The 24252-nt window shown below is 34.6% G+C and overlaps 1 protein-coding gene and 1 long non-coding RNA gene across 9 annotated transcripts in view; one reads left to right on the forward strand and one right to left on the reverse strand.

The window, feature by feature from the left end:
• LOC123564110 (cGMP-dependent protein kinase 1-like) overlaps positions 1 to 24252 on the reverse strand; it is a 316502-nt gene that overhangs the window by 9984 nt on the left and 282266 nt on the right. For 6 of the 8 annotated variants that reach the window (XM_053536740.1, XM_053536742.1, XM_053536739.1 and 3 more), the window contains 7 exons: positions 20899 to 21037; positions 9233 to 9372; positions 7592 to 7823; positions 5909 to 6072; positions 5084 to 5269; positions 4487 to 4553; positions 1085 to 1120 (listed from right to left, as the gene is read on the reverse strand). In XM_053536740.1, coding sequence (XP_053392715.1) covers positions 1085 to 1120; positions 4487 to 4553; positions 5084 to 5269; positions 5909 to 6072; positions 7592 to 7823; positions 9233 to 9372; positions 20899 to 21037 — 964 coding nt within the window. The remainder of the gene's footprint in view (positions 1 to 1084; positions 1121 to 4486; positions 4554 to 5083; positions 5270 to 5908; positions 6073 to 7591; positions 7824 to 9232; positions 9373 to 20898; positions 21038 to 24252) is intronic. The other 2 variants (XM_053536745.1, XM_045357439.2) reach the window with 1 other exon arrangement.
• On the forward strand, positions 1113 to 7778 carry LOC123564111 (uncharacterized). The gene is made up of 3 exons (XR_008369855.1): positions 1113 to 3403; positions 3628 to 3726; positions 7640 to 7778. It is a non-coding gene; the product is annotated as an uncharacterized LOC123564111 (long non-coding RNA).

Genomic DNA, 24252 nt, shown 5'->3' on the forward strand with positions numbered 1-24252 from the left:
TATTAAAACTTGACCTTAATTTTATCAAGGCTACCATTCTGACCAAATTTCATGACGATCAATTGAAAAATACAGTCTCTATTGCATACACAAGGTTTTTCTTTGATTTGCCCTAGTGACCTAGTTTTTGAACACAGATGTCCCATATTCTAACTTGACCTAGATTTTATCAAGGAAATCATTCTGACTAAATTTTATGAATATCCAGTGTAAAATGCAGCCCCTATTGCGTACACAAGGTTTTTCTTTGATTTGACTGGGTGACCTAGTTTTTGACCCTAGATGACCCATATTCAAACTCCACCTAGATTTCATCCAGACAAACATTCTGATCAAATTTCATGAAGATCCGGTGTAAAATACTGTCCCTGTTGCTTACACAAGGTTTTTCTTTGATTTGACCTAGAGACCTAGTTTTTGATTCCAGATGACCCATATTCGAACTTGACCTAGATTTCACCAAGGCAATCATACTGATGAAATTCATGAAAATCAATCGAAACATACAGCCTCTATCGCATACACAAGGTTTTTCTTTGATTTGACCTAGTGACCTAGTGTTTGACCCCAGATGACCCAAATTTCAAAGTTGGCCTAGATTTTATCAAGGTAATCATTCTGACAAAATTTCATGAAGATCAGTTGAAAAATACAGCCTCTGTCGCATACACAAGGTTTTTCTTTGATTTGACCTAGTGACCTAGTTTTTGACCCCAGATGACCCATTTTTCAACTTTCCTAGATTTTATCAAGGTAATCATTCTGACAAAATTTCATGAAGATCAGTTAAAAAATACAGCCTCTATCGCATACACAAGCTAAATGTTGACAGACGACAGACAGATGCCGAACATCGAGCGATCACAATTACTCACCTGAGCAATAGCTAAAAAAGACTTAAGTGACTTTCATACACACCATGTCAGAGCAGAAACTGGATAACTGCAATGACAAAAAGTAGTACTTGTGTACCTTCCTTGTACTGAGATGACCATTATTATGCCTTTCGTGAATATTAATGGAGTAAGGATAATAACCGGAGTATTTCCAACCATAAAGGTCAAGGTCATGAATAAGATCTCACCTGCTTGAAGTCTACAAATCTACTCTTGGTCTCCTCCTATATCAAAGTGACACACACAATTATTCTTTGAAAATGATCGAACTTTGCACTGAATAGTACAGTGCACTGGTCTGTACTTCTTGGTACTAAATGCTACTGGACAGGGACTATGCTACTTAGGTAAACTACTTCTGTTCTGAGATTTATCTCTTAACAGGCTGAGCTGAGGGCTGAATGGAAAACTGTGAAAACTCTCTTTTAACAAGTTATGAAAGTTTTCCATTAAGCCCTTGATGAGGGCAACCTTTTTTTACAACATCTACCAACTGCACCATACTGCTGGTAGTTTTACGGAGGTAAGAGGGCTGTTTAAAAAGTACCCCGACTACTTCCATAATTTTAAAACTAATGCATGAAGAAATATTTAATTCATATTATTTTTAAAAAAAAGACAAAAAAAAAAACAAGATTTCTGCTACAAAGGTTCCAAATTTGAAACAGTATTATATAGTTTTTTTAATATCTAGGGCATGACAACCTTGGGGTCAGCAATTTAATATCTTCAAAATATCAAGTTTGTTCAAAACATTTTCATGCTCAATTTTTTTTTCAGGCAACTTTTAGTATAAAAAAACATTAACTTGTGAAGAAGTAGTATAATTATGATGTTTTATTAAAATATAAAACTATCTTTCACTTAATGTAAAAAATAAACTGAACTCTATCATTAAAAATCAAGACTTTCTTGGCAGTTGCTTCCCTTGAAAAGATATTCTTCATTGTATTATGCTTTACCAAGTTGTCAAAAAGTATGGCCAACAGTTTCGAACTGATTTTATCATGATCATTCTACAGTAACTATTGTCTATTTCAATAATTCATAACTTTTTTAAAGTGTTCTCCCGAGGTTTTTTGCATTATTTAGACAGATTAGCTTGGATTTCTTCATTCAGTTTGGGTTTAATGCCAGTTTTCAACAGTATTTCAGTTAAGTAATGGTGGTAAGTTAACCTAACCAATGTTCCTGGATTTTGTACTTGGTCAAGTACAAACCTGTTCCCTGCAAGTAACTGGCAACTTCCTCACTTGGAAAATGATCTGAGCCGCACCATGATAAAACCAACATAGTACATTTGCGACCAGCATGGATCCAGACCAGCCTGCGCATCCTGGTCAGGATCCATGCAGTTCGCTAACAATTTCTCTAATTGCTATAGGCTTTGAAAGCGAACAGCATGGATCCTGACCAGACTGCGCAGATGCTGTGATCCGGCCCTGTGATCCGTAGATCTGTGCTTTCCATATTGAGCTAAGCAGACGGGCACCTTGGATTTGTAGACATTTCTGTGAATATATTTTAACATGGGTGACTGCCATAAAAGAATCATTCGTTATTTCAGACTGTTGCTGATGTAAAATTTTCTGAAGTCTCTCGAGTGTTATGAAAGAGATTATTGGAGTTATGGTGATTTTCTACAACAAATATTGATGTTATAACATTTGCAGATATTGATGCTATGGTATTTAAAACCTCTAAATGTCACCTGGGCAGACAGCTGGTTACAACACGGTTACAAAATACCTTCTCTATTTTACTGGTACAGCTTAAGTAGAAGGGATTACTGACTGGAATGACTTGAATACAGCTGTAGAGACAGTTTAAGATTTTTTTAAGACCCTCATAGTGATTTGAATTAAAAGGACATGTGCACAAAGTGGTTAAAAGCTTGAGATTGAAACAAAAAAGTGGTTCTTGTGGGAGGTGATTGTGATAGGGGTTGTACTTGGCATGAATTAAAGCATAAATGTCTTTTATTCAATCTGACATCCATTCAATATTTTACTCTATAAAAGCCTTGAGCAATTTACTGATCTGTCATAGTTCAGTCCTGAATTTTGAAGAATACAAAAAGCAGAAACCAAATTTAGTTGATCTGATCCATGATTTTGGAAATTGGTTAATGTATACTAAAATGTTCAGTAATTTGGAACTTGATTGTTTGTTTGAAACGCTTTTCACCTCAAGATATGAAAATTCATGGAATACAAACTTGAAAGTATCACAGGTCTTTGACCTCTGTATTTAACATAAATATCCTCAAATCCAAAGAAAATAAACTTAATACAAAAGAAATATCCTCAAACCCAAAGGGAATTCATTTGAAACAAACAAAGTCATTAACAGTCAGTTCAGTTTGATGATTCCTGTCTGGATTTCCCAGGTGTGCACAGATATATCTAGTAGTAGCGGATGTTTCTATTGCAGTTATTCTATCAGCGTGATCTAAATTTGAAGATGAAGGCAATGAGACTGATCAAGACAGACAAGGGATCCCTGAAGTAAATTTTGTCTGAGTCGAAAATATTAGATTAAATGATAAACTTATCTCTAAACTAATATCGGGTAATGTGGCAATTGCATGTGGCGTTTCATAGTAATAATATCTTTTTACACTTACTACCAAAAGAAAACACACTGTCTGGCAAAAATGTCCTTTCGAAAATTGCAAAATTACTTTTGATCACAGTTGCTAAGACTATTAAATGGTAATATATATTTTCAGACAATACCAGGGAAGTATGACAGATCCATCTGTAACCATTCTGGAGCTATTTTACAGCAATCCCTAAAGTATGTTATGAGGCAGAAGAAGTAATGTACGGTATTGGAACTTATTTATTTCTCTAGTTTTTCTTCAAATCCCCAAACTTGTGAAAATGGGACAGCAGAGTCCTGCGTAAATCATACTGTGCCTTCAAAAACTGACACTGAAGACCTGTCTCATTTCTCCAATGCATCTGATTGGATGTCTCAGTTTCAAACTGACCAATGACAAGACAGCATTCTGAGACTGGTCTACAAACTCAGTTTTATAACCTCTGAGCCAGTGTCACTTCCTAATAAATCTGTTAAGACTTACAAAAATGAAGAGAGGACCACAAAAATATCCAGCTTCTATAAAGTACACTGTCTACTTTATAACAGAATATATAATACTTAGGATTTAACCCTTAGCCTGCTAAATTTCTAAAATGGACTGGTCCATCATTCAATTTGGGAAATATCATTTATTATTCGAAGGGGTGTTCACTGAAAATTTACTGACTGAATAGCGAACAGTGAAAACCATGATCAGCCTGCATAAACAGCAAACAGTGCAGACCATGATCAGCCTGCACTGATCGCAAAGGCAGATTCACTTCTCACCAGCAGGCTAAAGGTTAAATAAAATAAATTGCAAAGAAGAAAGCTTATAGTACAAGAAAAAATGCATGCAAAAGGAATGAAATATTGAAGTCTAGAAGAGAAAGCTTGAAAAACTTTGGGGAAAATTAAGATTTAAGACAAATGCATGCGAGAGAACATTCTCGAGTCATGACATGTATCATGCAACAGCACTTGCTGAGAAAACCTTGACTTACCTTTGGTACAAGTGGGGGAACCATTGACCGTTGAACCAAACCATTCCAGTCAAAACCCTGGAACCATCTGAAACAGGCAATATACATAATGTAAGAAGTTCGTATTACAGTAATAAATTATTCTGCCATACAAGTTTTATCATGTTCAATAATTGTTTTTGCAGTGCTTTGTCCCTATTTTCTATGAAATCAATTCCATTCTTTGCCATGTTTTTTTTGTAATATTGCTAATGTCATATTTTTCCATGATTAACCTGTCTTTTCATATGAACAATTCCATATCCATGCTAAACTACTTGCTGTTCAGATCAAAAAATGCCATTTACCGTCATAACCTTTCACACCAAAAATGCTCTACATGCCCTACTTTTTGATATAAAGTTTCATTTATGCTATAATTCATTTTGTTCTCACCCACAGTAATTTTGTGAAAGCTTGCTTGTCTCTTCAATGTTAACAAAGCAATTTTTACAATATTTTAGTGAGGTTTTTTATTTTGAGATAATTTACAAGTTTTTCTCCATAACAAAATGCTACTTTTACTGAAACTTACTTGTTTGTCTTAATAACAGCAATGCCATTTTTGCCATAACTTACTTGTTTTTCTTAATATCAACAATGCCATTTTTGCCATATCCAAGTCTTTCAGTTGGGTTATCACGACATAATTTTTTGATGAGCACATGAGCATTTCTAGAGATTTTCTTTGGAAACTCAATAACATCTATCCCCTTCAGAATGATGTTATACGTCCTCATAGGATCTGAGCCCGAGAATGGTGGACTGAAAAAAAGGGCAAGAATTTCAACTTATTTCTTGTACATTTATATAAAAAGGCAAAATTACAGAACACTTCAAATGAAAGGCGAGATATATTGATCAATGTAAACTGCAATGCCCCTAGTGACAGTTTTATAAATGCTGCCATTGCAAAATAAATAACATGAAATAATGTTCACTCTAAAAATTTAAAGTTCAGAAGTTTTGGTTCAGGTAAGCAACTCAAAAGTCTGAGAGTAAAGAGTTTAGTCAACCAGAGGGACCTTGCTGAAAAGCAAGGTTACAGACTGACCTCACTATAAAAGCACTACCTATGCTTCAAACCATTAGCCCACTTAGCATTGTACTGAGACTTTAATTATATAAACAAAAACACTGTTTTGATTTCCGCTTTAATAATCAAACACGAAGTCTCCCCTTACAAAATACCAGTCAGATATATTTTTAGCTCATTTCACAAGTTAATCAATTTACTGTTTTTGGTCTTGTTTTAAAAAACCTGTGAAAACTTCCAGGATGGGACATGGGACACCTACCTTCCAGTCAGCAATTCAAACACGAGTATTCCTAATGACCAGTAATCGCCTACCTTCCGGTCAGCAATTCAAACTTGAGTATTCCTAATGACCAGTAATCACCTACCTTCCAGTCAGCAATTCAAACATGAGTATTCCTAATGACCAGTAATCTGCTGCAAAATCATGACCCTTATTCAGAATAATCTCAGGAGCCACGTATTCTGGGGTTCCGCAGAACGTCCAAGTCTTACGACCAAAACCAATCTTCTTTGCAAAACCAAAGTCGACCTAAAGAAAGGATAAACAAGTTAAGACATAGAAACATTTTTTTTAAGGTAGTAAACCTTAAATGACATTCGACAATTTACGTATTTTCTGACTATGCAATTTCGGCACTCACCAGTTTTTACAGAAAGCAACGGTGCATTCAGCTACATTTACATACGGAGAATGCTGAATTGCATAACAAGTGTACATAGTCATACAGAAACTGATGGGTGTCATTACAGGTCCACTACCTTAATAAAAGTAAAATAATGAACTTTAAAATGAAAATTAAAGCACCTGAAACTCTTTCATTATCATTGTTAACTTTTACTCAAACTGAGTCACCACTATACTGATAAATCAAATAAACAAACATGATATTTTACAACATCTTTGTCCAAGTCAAATCTTTATCTCTGTAATGGCAAACCAGATTTCGATTTTTCTGAATTTAATGCTGTATTAAACAGTATTTCAGTTATATAGCTGAAAACTTGCCCTCCTCAATCAGAAACATAAACATAATTTGTTCTTCACTGAATCATCAAGGTCCTCAATACCCCTTACCCAAAGTTTGAACCGACAACTTCCTGGCTGGAAATCTTATTCTCTACCTTTTGAACCAACTGATAAAGCTCCATGGACCATGATAAAATGGTCTCTTGGACATAGTTTTAAAAAATGTCAACATTTAAAGCACCACTTATGTATTGACAATTCAGCTGAAATGACAACATATTAAAACAGACAACTGGAATACTGATATAATGAAAGAATAAAAATGTAATAGTTTATAATGTCCAATAAATATACAATGATAATGTCATGTACACATTGCTGACTAGATCTGCAAAAACCTTCCCTCTGAGTCAGTATAGTCCGACTGCTCCAAGGTTTCAAATATGCCAATTAACATCAAAATGAAAAACCTGTTTAAAAAGTCCTTTTATTTCCAGTTTTAGCATTTTATTCAATTATAGCCTGATTTTCTCTGACCATATTCTTACATCTCTGATCATATTCTTTCATTCTTACCTATCTGAGCATATCCTTACATCTAGAATATTCTTTTATCTATGAGCAACTAATTCAAATGAAATACCAGAATTCCTTTCAAAGTCTTCCTAGTGTATTACCATTACTACTCGCATAATGTTCTTTACCATTTTTAGTGACTTATTTGCTCTAAATATCTACAAGCTTAATACCTTGTTCTTGCAAGTTCTTGCCAGTTATTATTACTATTAGTTCTTTCCAGCTGTTGGCAGTTCTTGTTGGTTATTGTCACAGTTCTTGCCATTATTGTCAGTTCTTACTCTAATTTCTATGAATTTATCTGTACTTACGTATTGCCAATATTTACTTCACCATTTCGTTAGCATTTCTCTTTTTTACGTCAGTCGTTCCTTGTGTCTTTCCCCTTTTTATGTCACCATCTTTTTGGTGTATTTCCCTTTTCTTACTTCAGCATATTCATATTAGTTCTTTCCCCTTTATATTACCCATTACCATTTACTTACGAGTTTGTTTCATATCTTACCAGTTTAATGTAGCCTCTATTGTCTAACAACAAATTTTCTGGTTTCAGATCCCGGTAAATGATACCCTTGGAATGGAGGTACTGGAATGCTTCTAGAACACACGCCACCACGAATCGCGATGTTGTCTCGTCAAAACTACCGTGATCACGTAATATAGTCCAAACTTCACCACCTAAACACACCTCCAACATCATGTAGACAAACTTACGATCCTTGAATGTTTTGAATAATCTGTGGATAAAAGGGGAACAGCAACATTATGTGTCTTCTTAAATGTTACATGCATGTATCTGTAATTAAAAATGGAATAATGAATGGAGAAATAGTACATGCAATCCCATTAAAGGTATGAAGAGGAGCTAGGATATGTTTTACAAACCCATGAATAAAGTTAGTTTTGTGTTGTGTAGTTATACTGTGAAATCATCAATATTCATGGGGGATTGATTTTCATGGATTTCGTGGTTGAGTCAATCCACGAACTTTAATCCCAACGAACAAGTAAAATTCCCATTCATTTTATGTTCAGAAGTTGAAATCCACGAATTCATATCCCCACGAAATGGCCATTTTGACCAAAACCACGAAATTTCATGCCCACGAAATTAAATGAGTTTACAGTATTCAAGTACATGTAATAAAGAAGGATACTTTAAGTGCTACAGAAATAACAAACTTGAATCAAATTTGTTCCTTTTATTACAACCTTTATGATAAAGGATTGATATTTAAGGTATCTACAATTAAGTGTCAGTGAAAGTAGTATAAGATCTCTTAAATTACAACTGTAGTAATTTAAGGAGGGACGGTATCTGTAATAAGAAACCTGTCGATGAAAGAAGTTGTAAGTTTCTTCAAATACAAAAGAGAGATATTCCAGGTATCTTACAAACATATCAATAAAAACTGTTATATATTTCTCTCATTTCAACCCGTAAAGCATGTTGTTCTAATGTGTCTGTAACTACAACCTTGTGAAGGCAGTTGTTCTAATGTATCAGTAATTACAACCATGTCAAGGCAGTAGTAATATATCCATGATTACAACCCTGTTCTAATATATCTGTACCTACAACCCTGTGAAGGCATTTGTAATATATCTGTGATTACAACCCTGTGAAGGCAGTTGTTCTAATGTATCTGTAACTACAACCCTGTGAAGGCTGTTGCTCCTATGTATTTGTAATAAACCTATAACTATAACACAAACGGAAAGTTTCTGTGTGTATAACTACGACCCTATAAGAAAAGTTGCTCTGATGTATTTGTAACTTTGTAACAACCTTATACGGAAAGTTTTTCAGCAATATACAACCCTAAGGAAAGTTTCTCATATGTATCTGTAATCACAACCATATACGGAAAGAAGTTCTATCATATATGTGATATCAACCCTATCTGGGAAGTTGTTCTTATGTACCTGTAATTACAAATCTATAAGAAACTTCATTCCAATGTATCTATTATCACAACCCTGTAAGGAAAATTGTTCCGATATATCTCTAATTACAACCCTATTAAGGAAACCCTGTAAGAAAAGTTGTCCTAATATATTTCTAATTAAAGGCCTATCATAGTAACTGTTCTGTAAACATAAACCTACTTAAGAAAGTAGCCCTAAGGTATCTGTAATTACAAACCTAGTAATGAAAGGAGATCTGCATTCCATCATGATTTTCTTCTCAGAATAGATGTGTTCTTGTTGTCGAGTCTCAACAATGTGTTTTTTCTTAAGGCACTTGAGAGCAAATGTCTTACTTCTGTCTGCAGCCAGCTGCACCTGTAATCATAGTAATCATATATTTAAACATGCTGAATCTGTAATCATATAATCAAACATGCTGCATCTGTAATCATATAATCAAACATGCTGCATCTGTAATCATACAATCAAACATGCTGCATCGGTAATCATACAATCAAACATGCTGCACCTGTAATCATACAATTAAACATGCTGCATCTGTAATCATATAACTGTTTGGTATGCACCCCTTTTAACAGTTAATGGCACTGTCCAAATTGAAACAAGAGTGCAAGAATGTCACAATATACGCCCGTCACAGCAAATTTCTTTACTCTAGCACCTGTATTTGCAAATGGAATTTTAATTTTGTGGTTGTTTAGTAATAACTAAGTGTTTTGTTTTTCTAAGTCCACAAAAAAACTCCTTACCAGGTAGAGATACCTTAAAATACACCTAAAATTGGAAAGTAACATCTATGTTGTACCACAGAAAAGTGGTCTTGGTTTTTCCCTACGGTCAATTATAAAAAAGTTACAATATAAGTTATTTATAGTAACAACTAAGGGAAGTTAATCTTAAAAAAAAAAAAGAAAAAAAAAAAAAAAAATCAAAAAAAAAATTGTAAGTCCACACAAAAATCTTTACCAGGTAGAGACTGGTCAAAATACACCTCAAAATTGGATGTAGCATGCATGTTGTACTACAGAAAAGTGGTCTCGATTTTTCCCTACGACTAGTAATGAAAAAGTTACAATATAAGCTATTTATAGTAACAACAAAGGGAAGTAATTCTAAAGAAGGGAACTGCGCATGACACTTCGTCTCATGATGGTGTATAATTGTGTCAAGTTACATCAAAATCCCTCCATGCATGAAGAAGAAATGCTTCGGACAAAGTCATTCTTGTATCTGACCTTTGGCCTCTAAGTGTGACCTTGACCTTAGACCTAGGGACCTGGTTCTTGCGCATGACACTACGTCTTGTGGTGGTGAACATTTGTGCCAAGTTATATCAAAATCCCTCTATGCATGAAGAAGAAATGCTCCGGACAAGGTTTTCATTCTTGTATCCTTTGACCTCTAAGTGTGACCTTGACCTTAGACCTAGAGACCTGGTTCTTGCGCATGACACTCCGCCTCATGGTGGTGAACATTTGTGCCAAGTTATATCAAAATCCCTCTATGCATGAAGAAGAAATGCTTTGGACAAAGTCATTCTTGTATCTGACCTTTGGCCTCTAAGTGTGACCTTGACCTTAGACCTAGGGACCTGGTTCTTGCGCATGACACTCCTTCTCATGATGATGAACAATTGTGCCAACTTTCATCAAAATCCCTCTATGCATGAAGAAGATATGCTCCGGACAAAGTCATTCTTGAATTTGACCTTTGACCTCCAAGTGTGACCTTGACCTTAGACCTAGGGACCTGGTTCTTGCGCATGACACTCCGTCTCATGATGGTGAACAACTGTGCCAAGTTTCATCAAAATCCCTTCATGCATGTAGAAGATATGCTCCGGACAAGGTCTGTGGACGCCGCCCGCCCGCCAGGGGCGTTCCCATAATACGTCCCGTTTTTCAAACGGGCGTATAAAAAGGACTTAGAAATTTAGCAGGCTAAGGGTTATGGAATGAGTAAAAGATTGTTCCTTTGTTCTATTGATAACTAGTCCTGCTATTTGAAACAAACTACGAGGGTCATTACATCGAAAGTAGGACTAGAAAGTTCTAGAATTTTTTATCTTGCCACTAAAGCTGTCAGCTGTGTCCTTTGATGGACAAACAAGACATATAAATGATTCCATTTCAGGATTTTGATGGTTTCCCTCTCATTTGAGATCAAAATTCATGTCATCTCTCGAACAAAAGCTAAGTTGGTAACATAATAGATTCTCCGAAATATATGACAAAATTCACCTCCTCAATTTGACCATGGCAGACAAGGCCAAAACCCCACTTTGATTTTGTTGAATAAAACCTCTAAAATTAAAGAAAGATGTTACATGAAATTTTAACAATCACAATTAAGATGATAACTATGAATTTTTAAACAGATCGAATCAAGAAAAAAACTGGTTTAATATGACTGAAAAAATCAAACAAGGATTTTGTCCACCTTGGTCAAATTAAGCAGGGGAGATCTTGTCTGTATTCCTATACTCTAAAGTCGATAGCTCAGTCACAATTCTGAAACACAGTGTGTACTCAGACATAGTGCAGACAAGCGTAAGACTAGATTGGAGTGGCAGGCCAATTATCTTGACGGATTTTAATGGATAGTGATGAAAAACATATAGCCAGATTTGTTTTCCTTGAAATGGAAGACAGACAACCTCTTTTATCATATGAAATACAGATAGGATGGACTGAAATTGAATAAAAATTCACCCATCTTCTGACATTAAAAAATTATATGAGCCGCGCCATGAGGAAACCAACACAGTGCATTTGCGACCAGCATGGATCCAGACCAGACTGTGCATCCGCACAGTCTGGTCAGGATCCATACTGTTTGCTAATGGTTTCTCTAATTGGAATAGGCTTTGAAAGCGAACATCATGGATCCTGAACAGACTGCGCGGATGCGTAGGCTAGTCTGGATCCATGCTGGTCGCAAAATGCACTACGTTGGTTTTCTCATGGTGCGGCTCATATCTAATATTTACACTCACTCTTTTAACAGTATTAACCCTTATCATGCAGGACACGATTGATTCTGCCTTTGCTGCCAGTGTAGATCATGATCAGCTTGCACATTATTCTGTGCAGTATGATCAAGATCTGCACTGTTCGCCATTCAGTTAGTATCTTTTTTGTAAGGACCCCTTTCAACAATTAATGGTACAGTCCAAATTGTAAGATGGACAAGTTCATTATAGAAATTTAGCACGGTAAGGGGTTAATTAAACCATGTTGACATTTCCAACAACACACAGACTATGTTTTCTCTTTGCTAAAGTAATCAGCGGCATATAACACCAAAAACCTAAGGGGAAATTAACATCGGGAAAATTCTCTGATTAATACTTCCAGCCAATAAAAAACTACAAATTTTAGTTAATTATTTTCTGAGACCATTGTATATCTAATTATTTCAACACACTGAAGGTTGTTAACTTGATTTGTGGCTTTTTTGGTGAAAACGGTCATCCCGGAAACAAATTTACACGAGTTTAGTCAATATTAACGCAGTTCCAAAAACATCTGTAATGAATTGTCTTCTGTTCCTATCAAATTCATTCTTTTGTTACCTCACCAAGCAAACAAAATTTCTGTCCTAACGATATTTCTCAACAAATCTAACATAATTAAAGGAACCGTATTTTCCATCTGACTGAACAAAATTACATGGCCGCTGCATAAAACATCTACTATGATTTATCTTTCCGTATAAATCTAACGTATTTCAAGGAAATCCATTTGCTGCTGTAATGAACAATGTATTACCAAGTATGAGCTAGAGTCACATCCAGAGATAGTTTAACCAATAGTGATATATCGTTTGCAAACGTGACAAAAAAACGAAGACCTGATATTGATTACTGAGCTAAATTCGTCAATTTTCTCAACCATAAGTCTCTTCTTCCCATTATTGCAGACTTGTTACAATATTTAAATTCAATTATATAGCTAGCCTTTAAGCGAAAAAACTTATTCATATATTCACTACAAGATCTATCACTGTCAAGGTCCGTAACTGAAATTCTGATACAGTTAAAGAACAGACTTTTGTAGTTCTATAGTGATGCAATGAATTTTTTAAAGATTATGCGTATTAAATTGAATCTGTTTGCAAATTTGACAGATTCTGACAATTTTTGTTACCAAACTATGTGTTTGATGGAACTTTTGTGTGTTCTTATTGGCCTACTTTAAGAGGCTGCATTTTTTTTTTTATTGTATTCTATACATTTTATAGAAAAAGATGTTCATGTGACAATATGAAATAAATGAATGAAATTTTAGCAACTAAGTATATACAAACCATTTTCAGAGAAATGTTTTCATAAGACAAGATGATCACTTTTTTAAAGTTAAAATATCAAGACATTACCTTTGATTTCTTCTTTCAATATGAAATAAAATCAAGCCAATAAAATTCATGCTTTTCTTAAAATAAACTGAATTCAACTTCATGTTGCTGTTGTTATGACTTTCAATGCTTTATCCTTTAGCCTGCTGGTGGCAAGTGATTGTGCCTTTGTGACTAGTGCATACCAGGATCAGCCTGCATATCCGTGCAGGCTAATCATGGTCTGCACTGTTCGCTATTCAGTCAGCAAATTTTCAGTGAACACCCCTTTGAATAATAAATGGTACTGCCTAAATTGAATGATAGACTAGTCCGTTTTAGAAATTTAGCATGCTTAAGGTTAAAAAAATCAATTCAGAATATTCCAAGAAGTAGTAATTTTAACGTAAAAACAAGTAGCTGCATTCAATAAACGCTTGATGCCCCCGGTGGCATCCTTGTCGATACAAAGCAAGTCCAAAACCAGGTCAAGGTCAAACTGAGGTCAGTTGATGTCTGAAGATGAGGAATGGTCACAGGTTACATCTGCATTAGTATCAAGTCATTCTAGTGTAGCGGTTCTCGTATCGGGTGGCCTCGGTAGCTCAATTGGTAGAGCGTCGGCATGGTAAGCCAAAGGTCCGAGGTTCGAGTCTGCACATTTTCCCTGAGACTGTTACACTAGATAGGGGTAATGATGCTAGACGGAACGGTCCCATTTGGTTAACCTCGTACGGACAGGACAATCACTATATGCCTCCCGCATCAGTAGATGCCGGGGGCATAAAAAAGACATAGGCAAAAGTCCAATGGCAACAAGAAAAGCCGCATTCAAAGAATGCAGCTCAGCCCGCACAACATTAAATTTTATTTCCAAAATTAAGTGTCTTTATTCTAGAATGAAAAGATATTTTTTGTGATGGCGAATTGCCTGAAAATTATTAAGGAGTGGTCAAACATTGTCACTTATGCAGACCAACTCAGTTTTTTACAACTTCAACTTACATCATAAAAAAGATGTGGTAGAAATAACTGACAATTTCATTTCACACCCGACATCATTAGTTAAGTATGGTACAAAACAGTTCATTACCGCAGAAATTCAATTGACTAAACAAAATGATAGAAATGTCCACGTTAGAAAATATTGGCAAATGAAATAATTTCCTTTAACAGACAACTGCCAACCATTCTAACATTCTAATCAAGAATTTTGTCCGAGAAAAAACCCTTGGGTGATTTGGAGATAATTTTCGTCACAAAAGCAGCCCGTTACTCCGAACAATAGAATTACAGGGGATGTTATATTGTCGTTCTACCAAACAATATGCTTGTATTTACATTGATAAATTGAATCAATATGGAGACAATTTCCATACAGTCCCTAATGCCAAGATGACCTCTCTCGTAACTTTCCTACGTTGAACGTGCAACTTATTGCTTTGGTAAAGCTACATCAGGCAAATGAAGTAGATCTACAGAGATGTCAACTTAACCCTTACCCTGTTAAATTTCTAAAATGAACTTGTTCATCTTTCAATTTGGACAGTACCATTAACTGTGAAAAGGGGTGCTCTTACCAAAAAGATACTGACTGAATGGCAAACAGTGCAGGTCTTGATCAGACTGCATGGATGTGCAGGCTGATCATGATCTACACTGGTCGCAAAGGCAGAATAAGTCATGTTTAGCATGATAAGGGTTAAGTAATTGGTTGATGTACTTGTAAATTTTAAGTTATATGATATATTACTGTGACAATTTCAATTTCCCACAACATCTCCTGTAGTTTACCAATTATTTCCATATATGTGGCTGGAAAACACCCATGTAGGCATTTTGTGAAGATGAAAGTTTTATGTGTTATATGTGAAGTATATGATATAAGTAGTTCATTGATGCCGGTAGTCAAAATTCTAAGGTCAAATTAAGGTCAAGAAATTAGGTCAAAGGTCATTAAGTGCAGTTTTTTTACTAATTTCACTTATATGGCATCATATCTTCGTCATTTTGATGAAATAAGTGAGCAAAAATGGTATTTGATTGAAGCCAATGTATTCAGCTATTAAATAAAATCACTATATGCAAATTAGCTCATTTGCATATTAACTAATATTAATGAAAGCAACAAAATCGTACAAAATTACGATAAAAATTGGCATGTATGTACAGCTGTATAATATTTATTGTTTTATGTATAATTTTTATGATTTGAAAAACAGGAAGGTAACAAATTAACAAATAATATGTGGGATACTCATTCTTGATAATTAACGCAACTGTTTTTATCACCATCATATGTGTTTTATGTGTAGATACTGCTAGAAGTGGGTGGGTTGAGTTGACTTCTGACCGACAGCTATCTTTAGAACAATTGTGTAGTTGTTTTCACAAAAGCAAGGCAATTCTTTTGTATTAGGTACATATCTGCCAGCTATTTCAAACTGTGAACCTATGTCACACAGCCAATATGGCTGCCATTTTGTTCAAAATGGCGACCAAAACAACCACCAAAGGTAGATATGTTCAAAAGTATGCATATATATGAGCATTTACATAAGTTTTAATGTAATTTATTGCAATATTAAGATTGATAAAAGCAATTGATAATAAGACCATATGCCATGTAGGCAACCACAGATAACCAAAATGGTGCTCATTTTTTCAAAATGGCTGCCAAATGGCAATGTGTTAAGGTTTCTTTGCATAGGATATAGAGTTTACATAGTTGTTTTATGTAGTTTAGCACAGTATTGTGATTGGAAAACATTACTATTTTAAATCAGGTTGACACCATCTCAGACAACAAATAAGACAGTCACTTTTCACAATGGCCGTCAAGAAGTCAGTATGTTCAGTTTTTATAATATACTGGAGAATGTACAGAAGGTTTTATGTAAGGTTTTGCAGTATTTTGACAGATAATTAAACAATATACTATTTAAAACATACATTGGGTTTACAGACAGGATAGACTAAATTGGTATCATTAGTATACTTGGTATAACGACTGGGCACTAAATGTATCCAGTGGTATAGAGAAGGCAAATATGTATATCTCTGGCATATCGGCAGGCAAACTTGGCTTTTCATACATGCCACTATGGATATTCTTAGGATACAGTCAGGCAAACTGTATATAAGTGATATACATTTTTTGGTATCATTTGTTTACAGACACGCCATCCGAGCCTAATATTGATGCCACTATCGGTATCGAGGGTATACAGACATGCCACTCTTGGTATCCTGTGTATACAGATTGGCCCTACTTGCCAAACATACAGACATCTAGGGAAAACCTGGCTATGGACAACAATAGGTAGCCTTGATACAGAGACAGATAAAATGGGTATCCTAGTTATACAGGAAAGTTATCCTGGGTATACATACATGTACATTCCACTATGGGTATCTTATTTATACAATCATTCACTCTGTGTGTTTTGTGAATACATGTATAGCCACCTTGGCTATACATACAGTCCACTTTGGGTACCTTGGCTACAAATACATGTCATGTGTATACAGAAATACCTATCTCGGTATCCTGTGCATACAGACAGGTCATATTGGCTACACATGTATACATACTGACAAATACTGGTATACTGAATACACAGACAGCTTCTGGGTATTCTGGACATACAGAAGGGCCAACCTAGTTCGTTGCAACTCTGGATATTCTGGGTATACAGGCATGGCTTTAAAGATGTATATATAGGCTACTAAGGGTATCTTCGATTTACATACACACCATTCTGGGTATCTTTGGTATATAGAAATGCCATCACGGCTACACATTCGGGTCACTTTGGATGGCATTGGTATACAGACAGGTTACCTATGTATCCACGGTATAAAGCCATGCCACTCTGTGTAGCCTGGATATACAAACATGTCATCGTGGCCATATATACTGGCCATTATGGATATCCCGGTTTTACATAATAAATCTTTCTGGATAAAAAAACTGGATATACAGGCAGACCATCGTTGCTATACACTAGGCCAGTATATGCGTTGAGTATGCTTGGTATATAGACAGGTCACCTGAGTGCATCCTAGGTAGGCCACCTTGAGTATCCTGAGTATATAAAAAATCCTGACAGTTCATCACTATGAATATCCTGGGTATAAATACATGCCACCGATGTACCCAGTACCCTAGGTATAAAGGCAGTTCTATCTGGGTATACTTGGTATACTGTCAGGTCTTCTTGGCTATAAATACAGGCCACCATTGGATCCTGGGTACCGCTATTTGTAAACTTGCTATACATAAAGACCGCTCTGGGTATACTGGGTATATAGGTCTTCCTGGTTAAATATACAGAAAACTATGGGTATCCTAGGTGTACAAACAGGCCTCTCGTGGCATCCATTGTATACATACAGGCTATCTGGGCTATATATTTATGCCAATACGAATATCTTTGATATACAGAAAGACCGGCAATGTATCCAAGGTAGACAGGTCACTCTGTGTAATATGGATATACATACAGGTCAGGTTAGCGATACATACAGATACACTTTGAGTGGCCGTGGCATGAAACGAGGCAACTATCGGTACCTTAGGTATAGATGCTGGACATTTTGGGTATCTGGTTATACAGATTGACAACATGTGTATCCTGTGTATACAGACCATCATAGCTTTACATATATGCCAGTTATACATATACTAATTACGCTTCACAACTTTGCATCGATCACGTAAAATAATGGATCTAAGTTTGCATGCATACAAAGGATACCACGGGTGACATGTATGACTGTATTCCTATATTATACCCAAAATAACGTGTCATATACTAATGTCGATTGCAAGACGAAATGTGGCAATTCAATGTGCAAATGCTACCGATCCAACTAGGTTTGCATGTTTGAATGTGCATGCGAGGCTATTTATATACCAACTGTAGAAATGTACAAGGCAACAAGTACTATAAAGTTGTGACATTTTAAAAGAATGTCCTATGGTATTGTGTATAGAGAAAAGACTATGAGCAAGATTGAACTGTGTAAACTACGTTGTGCAGCATTTGTATAAGTGTTAAATACTAATTATATATATTCTTTAATGCATGGAATATTTACAAGCTTTACTTGGACATTTATAAAACTGATAAGATTCTTATCAGTGGTTAAGAACAGATATATGTATACTAAATGAATGTTTTAAATGTGTACTAAATGAATGTTTTAAATGCATATTTGATACATTTCAATTAATTTTTCATGAGCATGCAAATGAGCTGAAAAACTCCTAATTGATATTTATGAAGAACATTATTCCAAAATCAAAATATCTTACTATCTCAAATATGGTTTATATTTGAGAAATGTAAATATTGTCAGATTTTTAATATTTGTTTTTTTTTTAATGATTAATATACCCCACCCACTTCTGACCGTATTTACTCTTGCAAACAATCAATAATGCTACAAACATATATATATCTATGTAAAGTAATGTTTCAAATGTAATATTGCTTATTTTTGTCCATTTATAAACACAAATAGTGAAGATTTGATCTTTGTATTATTTGAAAATAACATTTTTAATGAATTATCTGCCCATTTTTTAAGTTTTCATGAATATTCATAAGTATGTAAATGAGAAAATTTTTAATAAGTGTTTGTAAATAAATGTACAAAGCCCTAGCTTCATTTTGATACCATTGTTGTTATTCTACACCAATAAATGACCAAGATACAAGCCATTTTATGTGACACACATGAAAATATGCACCGAATGACCTTTGACCTCGTTTATTTCATTATAAAGGGCCTCTCAAACGTGACTACTGGGCAAGTCTTTCTTGTGGCACCTAGTAGATAACGTTTAACATGGTAGTCGTCCATCTTCAGAGAATGCCTACGCAAGTCACAATTTTGAAAATTCTAGGTATACTACTGCCTTTTATCTACTCCTTACCCATTTTTTTTGTATTTTGCATATAATTAGAATGTACTTGTTGTTGGATTTTTTACACAACCCATTTGCTATATTTTTCCGCTACAGTTTCTTTTTGTTGCCGGCCTACTTTGTGATGGATGGTTCTCTGGCTGTGTTTGAGGTGCTCTGTGCTTTAGAGAAATTTACCCTTACCTTTTATTACTTATTATATTTGCCCACAATGAAAAACAAAGCCATATCTAATTGGCTTTACAGGGTTACAAGTCTGATCCTACTGCAGGAAATTTTCTGTAATTTTGTACAGGTTTTTTTTTCACATAGAGATGTTGACATTTTATTTTAAAAAAAAACAACTACATAAAACAGAAATAGGTGCTTATAAAATGTAATTAAAAGCAAAATAAATCCATTCTTTTATAACTTCCCCTTTAATCTTATCTCCTAAATATCTCTATATTCATATTCTACAACATGTCAATGTCAGAAACCAGAGACCTTTCATCTTCCATGTCGGAAAATCAAGCAATGAGTCTACTAATTTCTAGTAATATTCTGACATCTGACAATTTCTCTTAAATTTTGCTGTCTTTCAAAATATTCTCCAGAGAGTATCAACTTGAGGATTTTATGACAGAATAAGATAATTTCTTATAAAAACCCTTTACACCCGATGGTATACAGTAAACATCAATATTTGTAGAAGTTCATGCTGTAGAAAATGACAATTTCCTACAAAATTGCCTATTTCTCATATTACCATACAGTTCGTATTACTGGAATTCTAAGACAAATTTAGTTAATTCATACAATTTTCCCCGAGTGCGTAGTGGCAAAATATTACTGCCTCAGTGCATGTCAATATTTGTAAAATTAATGCTGCAAAAAAAATGAAAGTTCATGCCCTTAGTGACAATTCCCTTCAAAGTTTGTGGATCTTAGAATATTTTGCAAAACAAAAAAGTCAGATTTTATTACCAGGGCTTTAGGAAGAATACGATAATCTCATTCCATACTTGTAACATCCAGTGGCAAAATATAATCACATTAATTATAGTTGTGCATTAATATTTGTGAAAATCATGTGGCAGAAAAAAAAATAGGCTAGTTCATGCCCTTGGAGAAAACGCGAGCATCTTAAAGCAATCTGAAAATGAAGCTGACAAACTTCTCCAGAGTAATTTATAACTTGTATGGCTGCTTTTTTGGTCCAATAAATGAGATAAGAGATTTCCACTTTGTCCCTGAAATTCTACAAGTACCGAGAAGACGTGTCTAATATGTGCTTAATGCTTGACACGCACATGAGAAATATCTAAGATTATCTTCTACTTGAACACGTAAGCAGGAATTTCTTTCATAATATTTCATGTTTATCGATCATTAAAGGAATATACAATTAAAAAGAGAAAAAAAGCATGCGATATGTGTAGTGAAAGAGTTATTTTTTCTTTGATACCATAATGCAAGTATTGGACCCTTAACGCTGGCATACAAAGTAAATGGCACTTCTTAGCAACCTGTAACTTTCACTTTCTGGCAGAATTCTTGTGTCCTTTGACTGGTATGTAATTGAAGTCTTCTACAATTTACACATAACAGAGCAGACCTTCTATACTTACCAGTTCTACTCTGCCAAAGCCGCCCATGCCAAGCGTAGCGACTATCTCCATATCTTCAAGACGTATAAATTGATATTCCGGATCGATACGGTCGACAGTCGGTGACACCACTCCATCTGAACCAGCACCAACACTTGTTCTGAAATGGAAAAAAATGAAAATGTATGCACACTGTCTCATTTACTCTCATATCCTATAAATATACTCTCATATCCTATAAATATAAATTTGCCAATACAATTATTTTTAAATTGTAAAACTAAGTTATGGGATCAGTCTAAGGACTTATCTGATTGGTTGTTTCTAAGCACAATTCTGAAACTGACCAATGGCAAAGTAGCATCGTTAGACTGGTCTCCAGCTCTGGCTAGTATTACCTCCAGATAGAGACCAGTAACAGTATACAGACTGAATAAATTCGTTTTTACTGTGCTGCATAGCAAATTGGTCACATTACTACACACAGGTTAAAACTGCTAAAAGAGGAGTAATCTAAAAATGAATCTGACACGGTACTCTATAACAAACATATGCCAGTGGCCATCAGTGGTTAAAAATAAAAATTTTAACAGCTGCAGAATGAACTGATTCTATAATAAAACCTTCCTCCAATAAATTTTGCATTACTAAACAAATACCAAAATATAACCCCTGCAAAATTTTATAATTATCAACAAAACCCATCCTAGACAAAAACATTCCAAAATGAAAAGAAAGCCAGAAACCCTAATAGTAATTTTTATATACCATAAACAGTATTAATTCTGAATAACTTCAGTTCTTCCATTTAAATTCATATATCAGGAGTACTGAACATATGAGAAATAAAATTATACCAAACCTCATGAGGGAAATTTTCTGGTAAAGGTATTATGTACAGACACTGAATGTCAGTTCTAATTACCAACTTTTCAATCATTAACAACTTCTGAGAAAAAGCAGCCAACTTCCAGCCATATTCAGGAGTTTTTCTGCACTTATTTATTGAGTTTGTTGAATTTAATGTTGCACTGACACAATTATAGTTCATATGGCAACATTCTAGCTTTGACGGTGGAGGAAGACTCAAGTCGTCCCTCCGTGCATTATTTTGTCACAAATTTTTTCTGCATTCTGCATTATCAGCATAAAAAATATCCATCTTTATCAATTCAATAATGTTGTAGTGTGTAACCTTACACAATAATGCAGGGTAAGCCATTATATACATGATCTATCTTGGCAGTCTTTACATGTAGTTTTTCTCCCATCGTAAGAATTCTTTCAGGCCATCCAGACATAATATTACACACTTAAAATGCTGACATTTTTCAGTTATTAGATTTGTTTGATGAAATATGCATGAATTCTGCAGAGGAGAGGAACTGTGACTTTATATTACTTGTTATAATTAAAAGATTCTTCTTCTTCCATTCTTCTTTCAATACTGTACAAAATCCCTCTGGGAGCATTGTCGCACAATGTGTACATACAAAAGTGTTGTGCATATTTCTCCAAACAAAGCTAATAGGCTTTATAATGCACACTAATTTCCATTTAAAAATGATAATATAATTTTGTTCTGTAGCATGACTAAAAGTTTATAAATTAATTTAAAAATGAATTTTTAATACAACAAAATAACACCAGGAATTAAATGGTGATGCAATGTGTGTTCTGGTTTAATTGTCTTTTTCAACAAATAAAAAAAACTGTAATGTAACGCTAATAATAATATATTTTTTTTATTTTATAAGCATCTAATACAATCAATATTATTATATTTATATAAATGATATAAATATGTTCTTAAAATCTGACTAAAATTGAAAATGATTGCCATTAATGAACATTTCAATGCAATGTCATCAATTTTAATGACATCACAACTGATGTCATGCACCCAATTCTAAATTGGGAAATATGGAAAAAGTACTGATGCTTCACTCTGGTCCTATAGAAATACACTGAGAAACTGAAAATACATAATTTATATAATACTAATATTTATTAAATTTTAAGATTCCAGTTTTAAGCTGAAATCAGTTTTAATGGTATTTATTACAATATGAAGAAATAAAATGGAAATATAAAATCTTATACGTCCTTCATTTTTATCAAGGGAAAATACATATGATTCAATACAGTCCGATTGAGTTCGTAAATAATATGTTTAAAGTAACACCCAATGTGCTTGAACTCAAATATAATTTGCCAAGTGTCATGTATACAATGTCATATAATGTAAAAGTTGAATCAGATATAAAAATGTTATATCTCAATCAAGTATAAGATGCTTCAGGTCAAACAAAAATAACTTCAAAAACAATGCAGCATGCAAAAAAAATACAGAATTTACTCCATTCAATGTTAAACCAAACAAACAACCTTCACCATTACATTAACTGAGATGCTTTGGAAACAAAGAAATTTTTAGTTAGCAAAAATATTGCACACACCACAGATTCAAAGCTTGTGCTTTCAAGAACAAGAGACTTAGCGTATATAAACAAGAGCACCGCATTGCGGAGCAATATACGCCTGAAGGTATATAACCTTTGACACTAAGTGTGCCCTCTGCATGTCATCTTGATGTGGTGAACATTTGTGCCAAGTTTGTTTAAAATCCTTCAAGCAGTTCAAGAGTTACAGAGCGGACACAAAACAAGGGCTGTCGGAGGACAGCAACGTTACGCTTGACTATTCAACAGCCTTGTCAATTGAATAAATACAAAAGTCGAAAAAGGGGCATAATTTTGAAACAATGCAAAATAGAGTTATGGGACCTGCACAGTGCATGTCAGATCATGACATTGAACAAGTGTGTGAAGTTTCAATCCATTTCCATTTGTGGATACTGAGATACCAGCTTACATACAAAAACTTAACCAAAAACAGCTAAGTGGAAAAGGGGCATAATTTTGAAAAAATGCAAAGTAGAGTTATGGGACCCACTTAGTGCATGTCTAATCACGACAGTGAACAAGTGTGTGAAGTTTCAATCCATTTCCAGTTGTGAATACTGAGATACCAGCTTACATACAAAAACTTAACCAAAAATTTCTTAGTCAGAAAGGGGCATAATTTTGTAAAAATGCAAAATAGTTATGGAACCTGTGCAAAGTAAGTCAGTTTATCACAGTGAATAAGTATGTGAAGTTTCAATCCATTCTCACAAGTGGTTCCTGAGATACCAGCTTACATAAAAAACTTAACCAAATCGGGACACGGACACAGACGTATGGGCGAGTCCAATAGCTCTACTATTCTTTGAACATTTGTGTCAAGTTTCTTCGAAATCCTTCAAGGGGTTCAAGAGTTACAGAGAGGACACAAAATTGCTTAATGGACAGACAGACAGATGGATGGACACCG

This window comes from Mercenaria mercenaria, chromosome 2, assembly GCF_021730395.1.
Source record: "Mercenaria mercenaria strain notata chromosome 2, MADL_Memer_1, whole genome shotgun sequence".
NCBI lineage: Eukaryota > Metazoa > Mollusca > Bivalvia > Venerida > Veneridae > Mercenaria > Mercenaria mercenaria.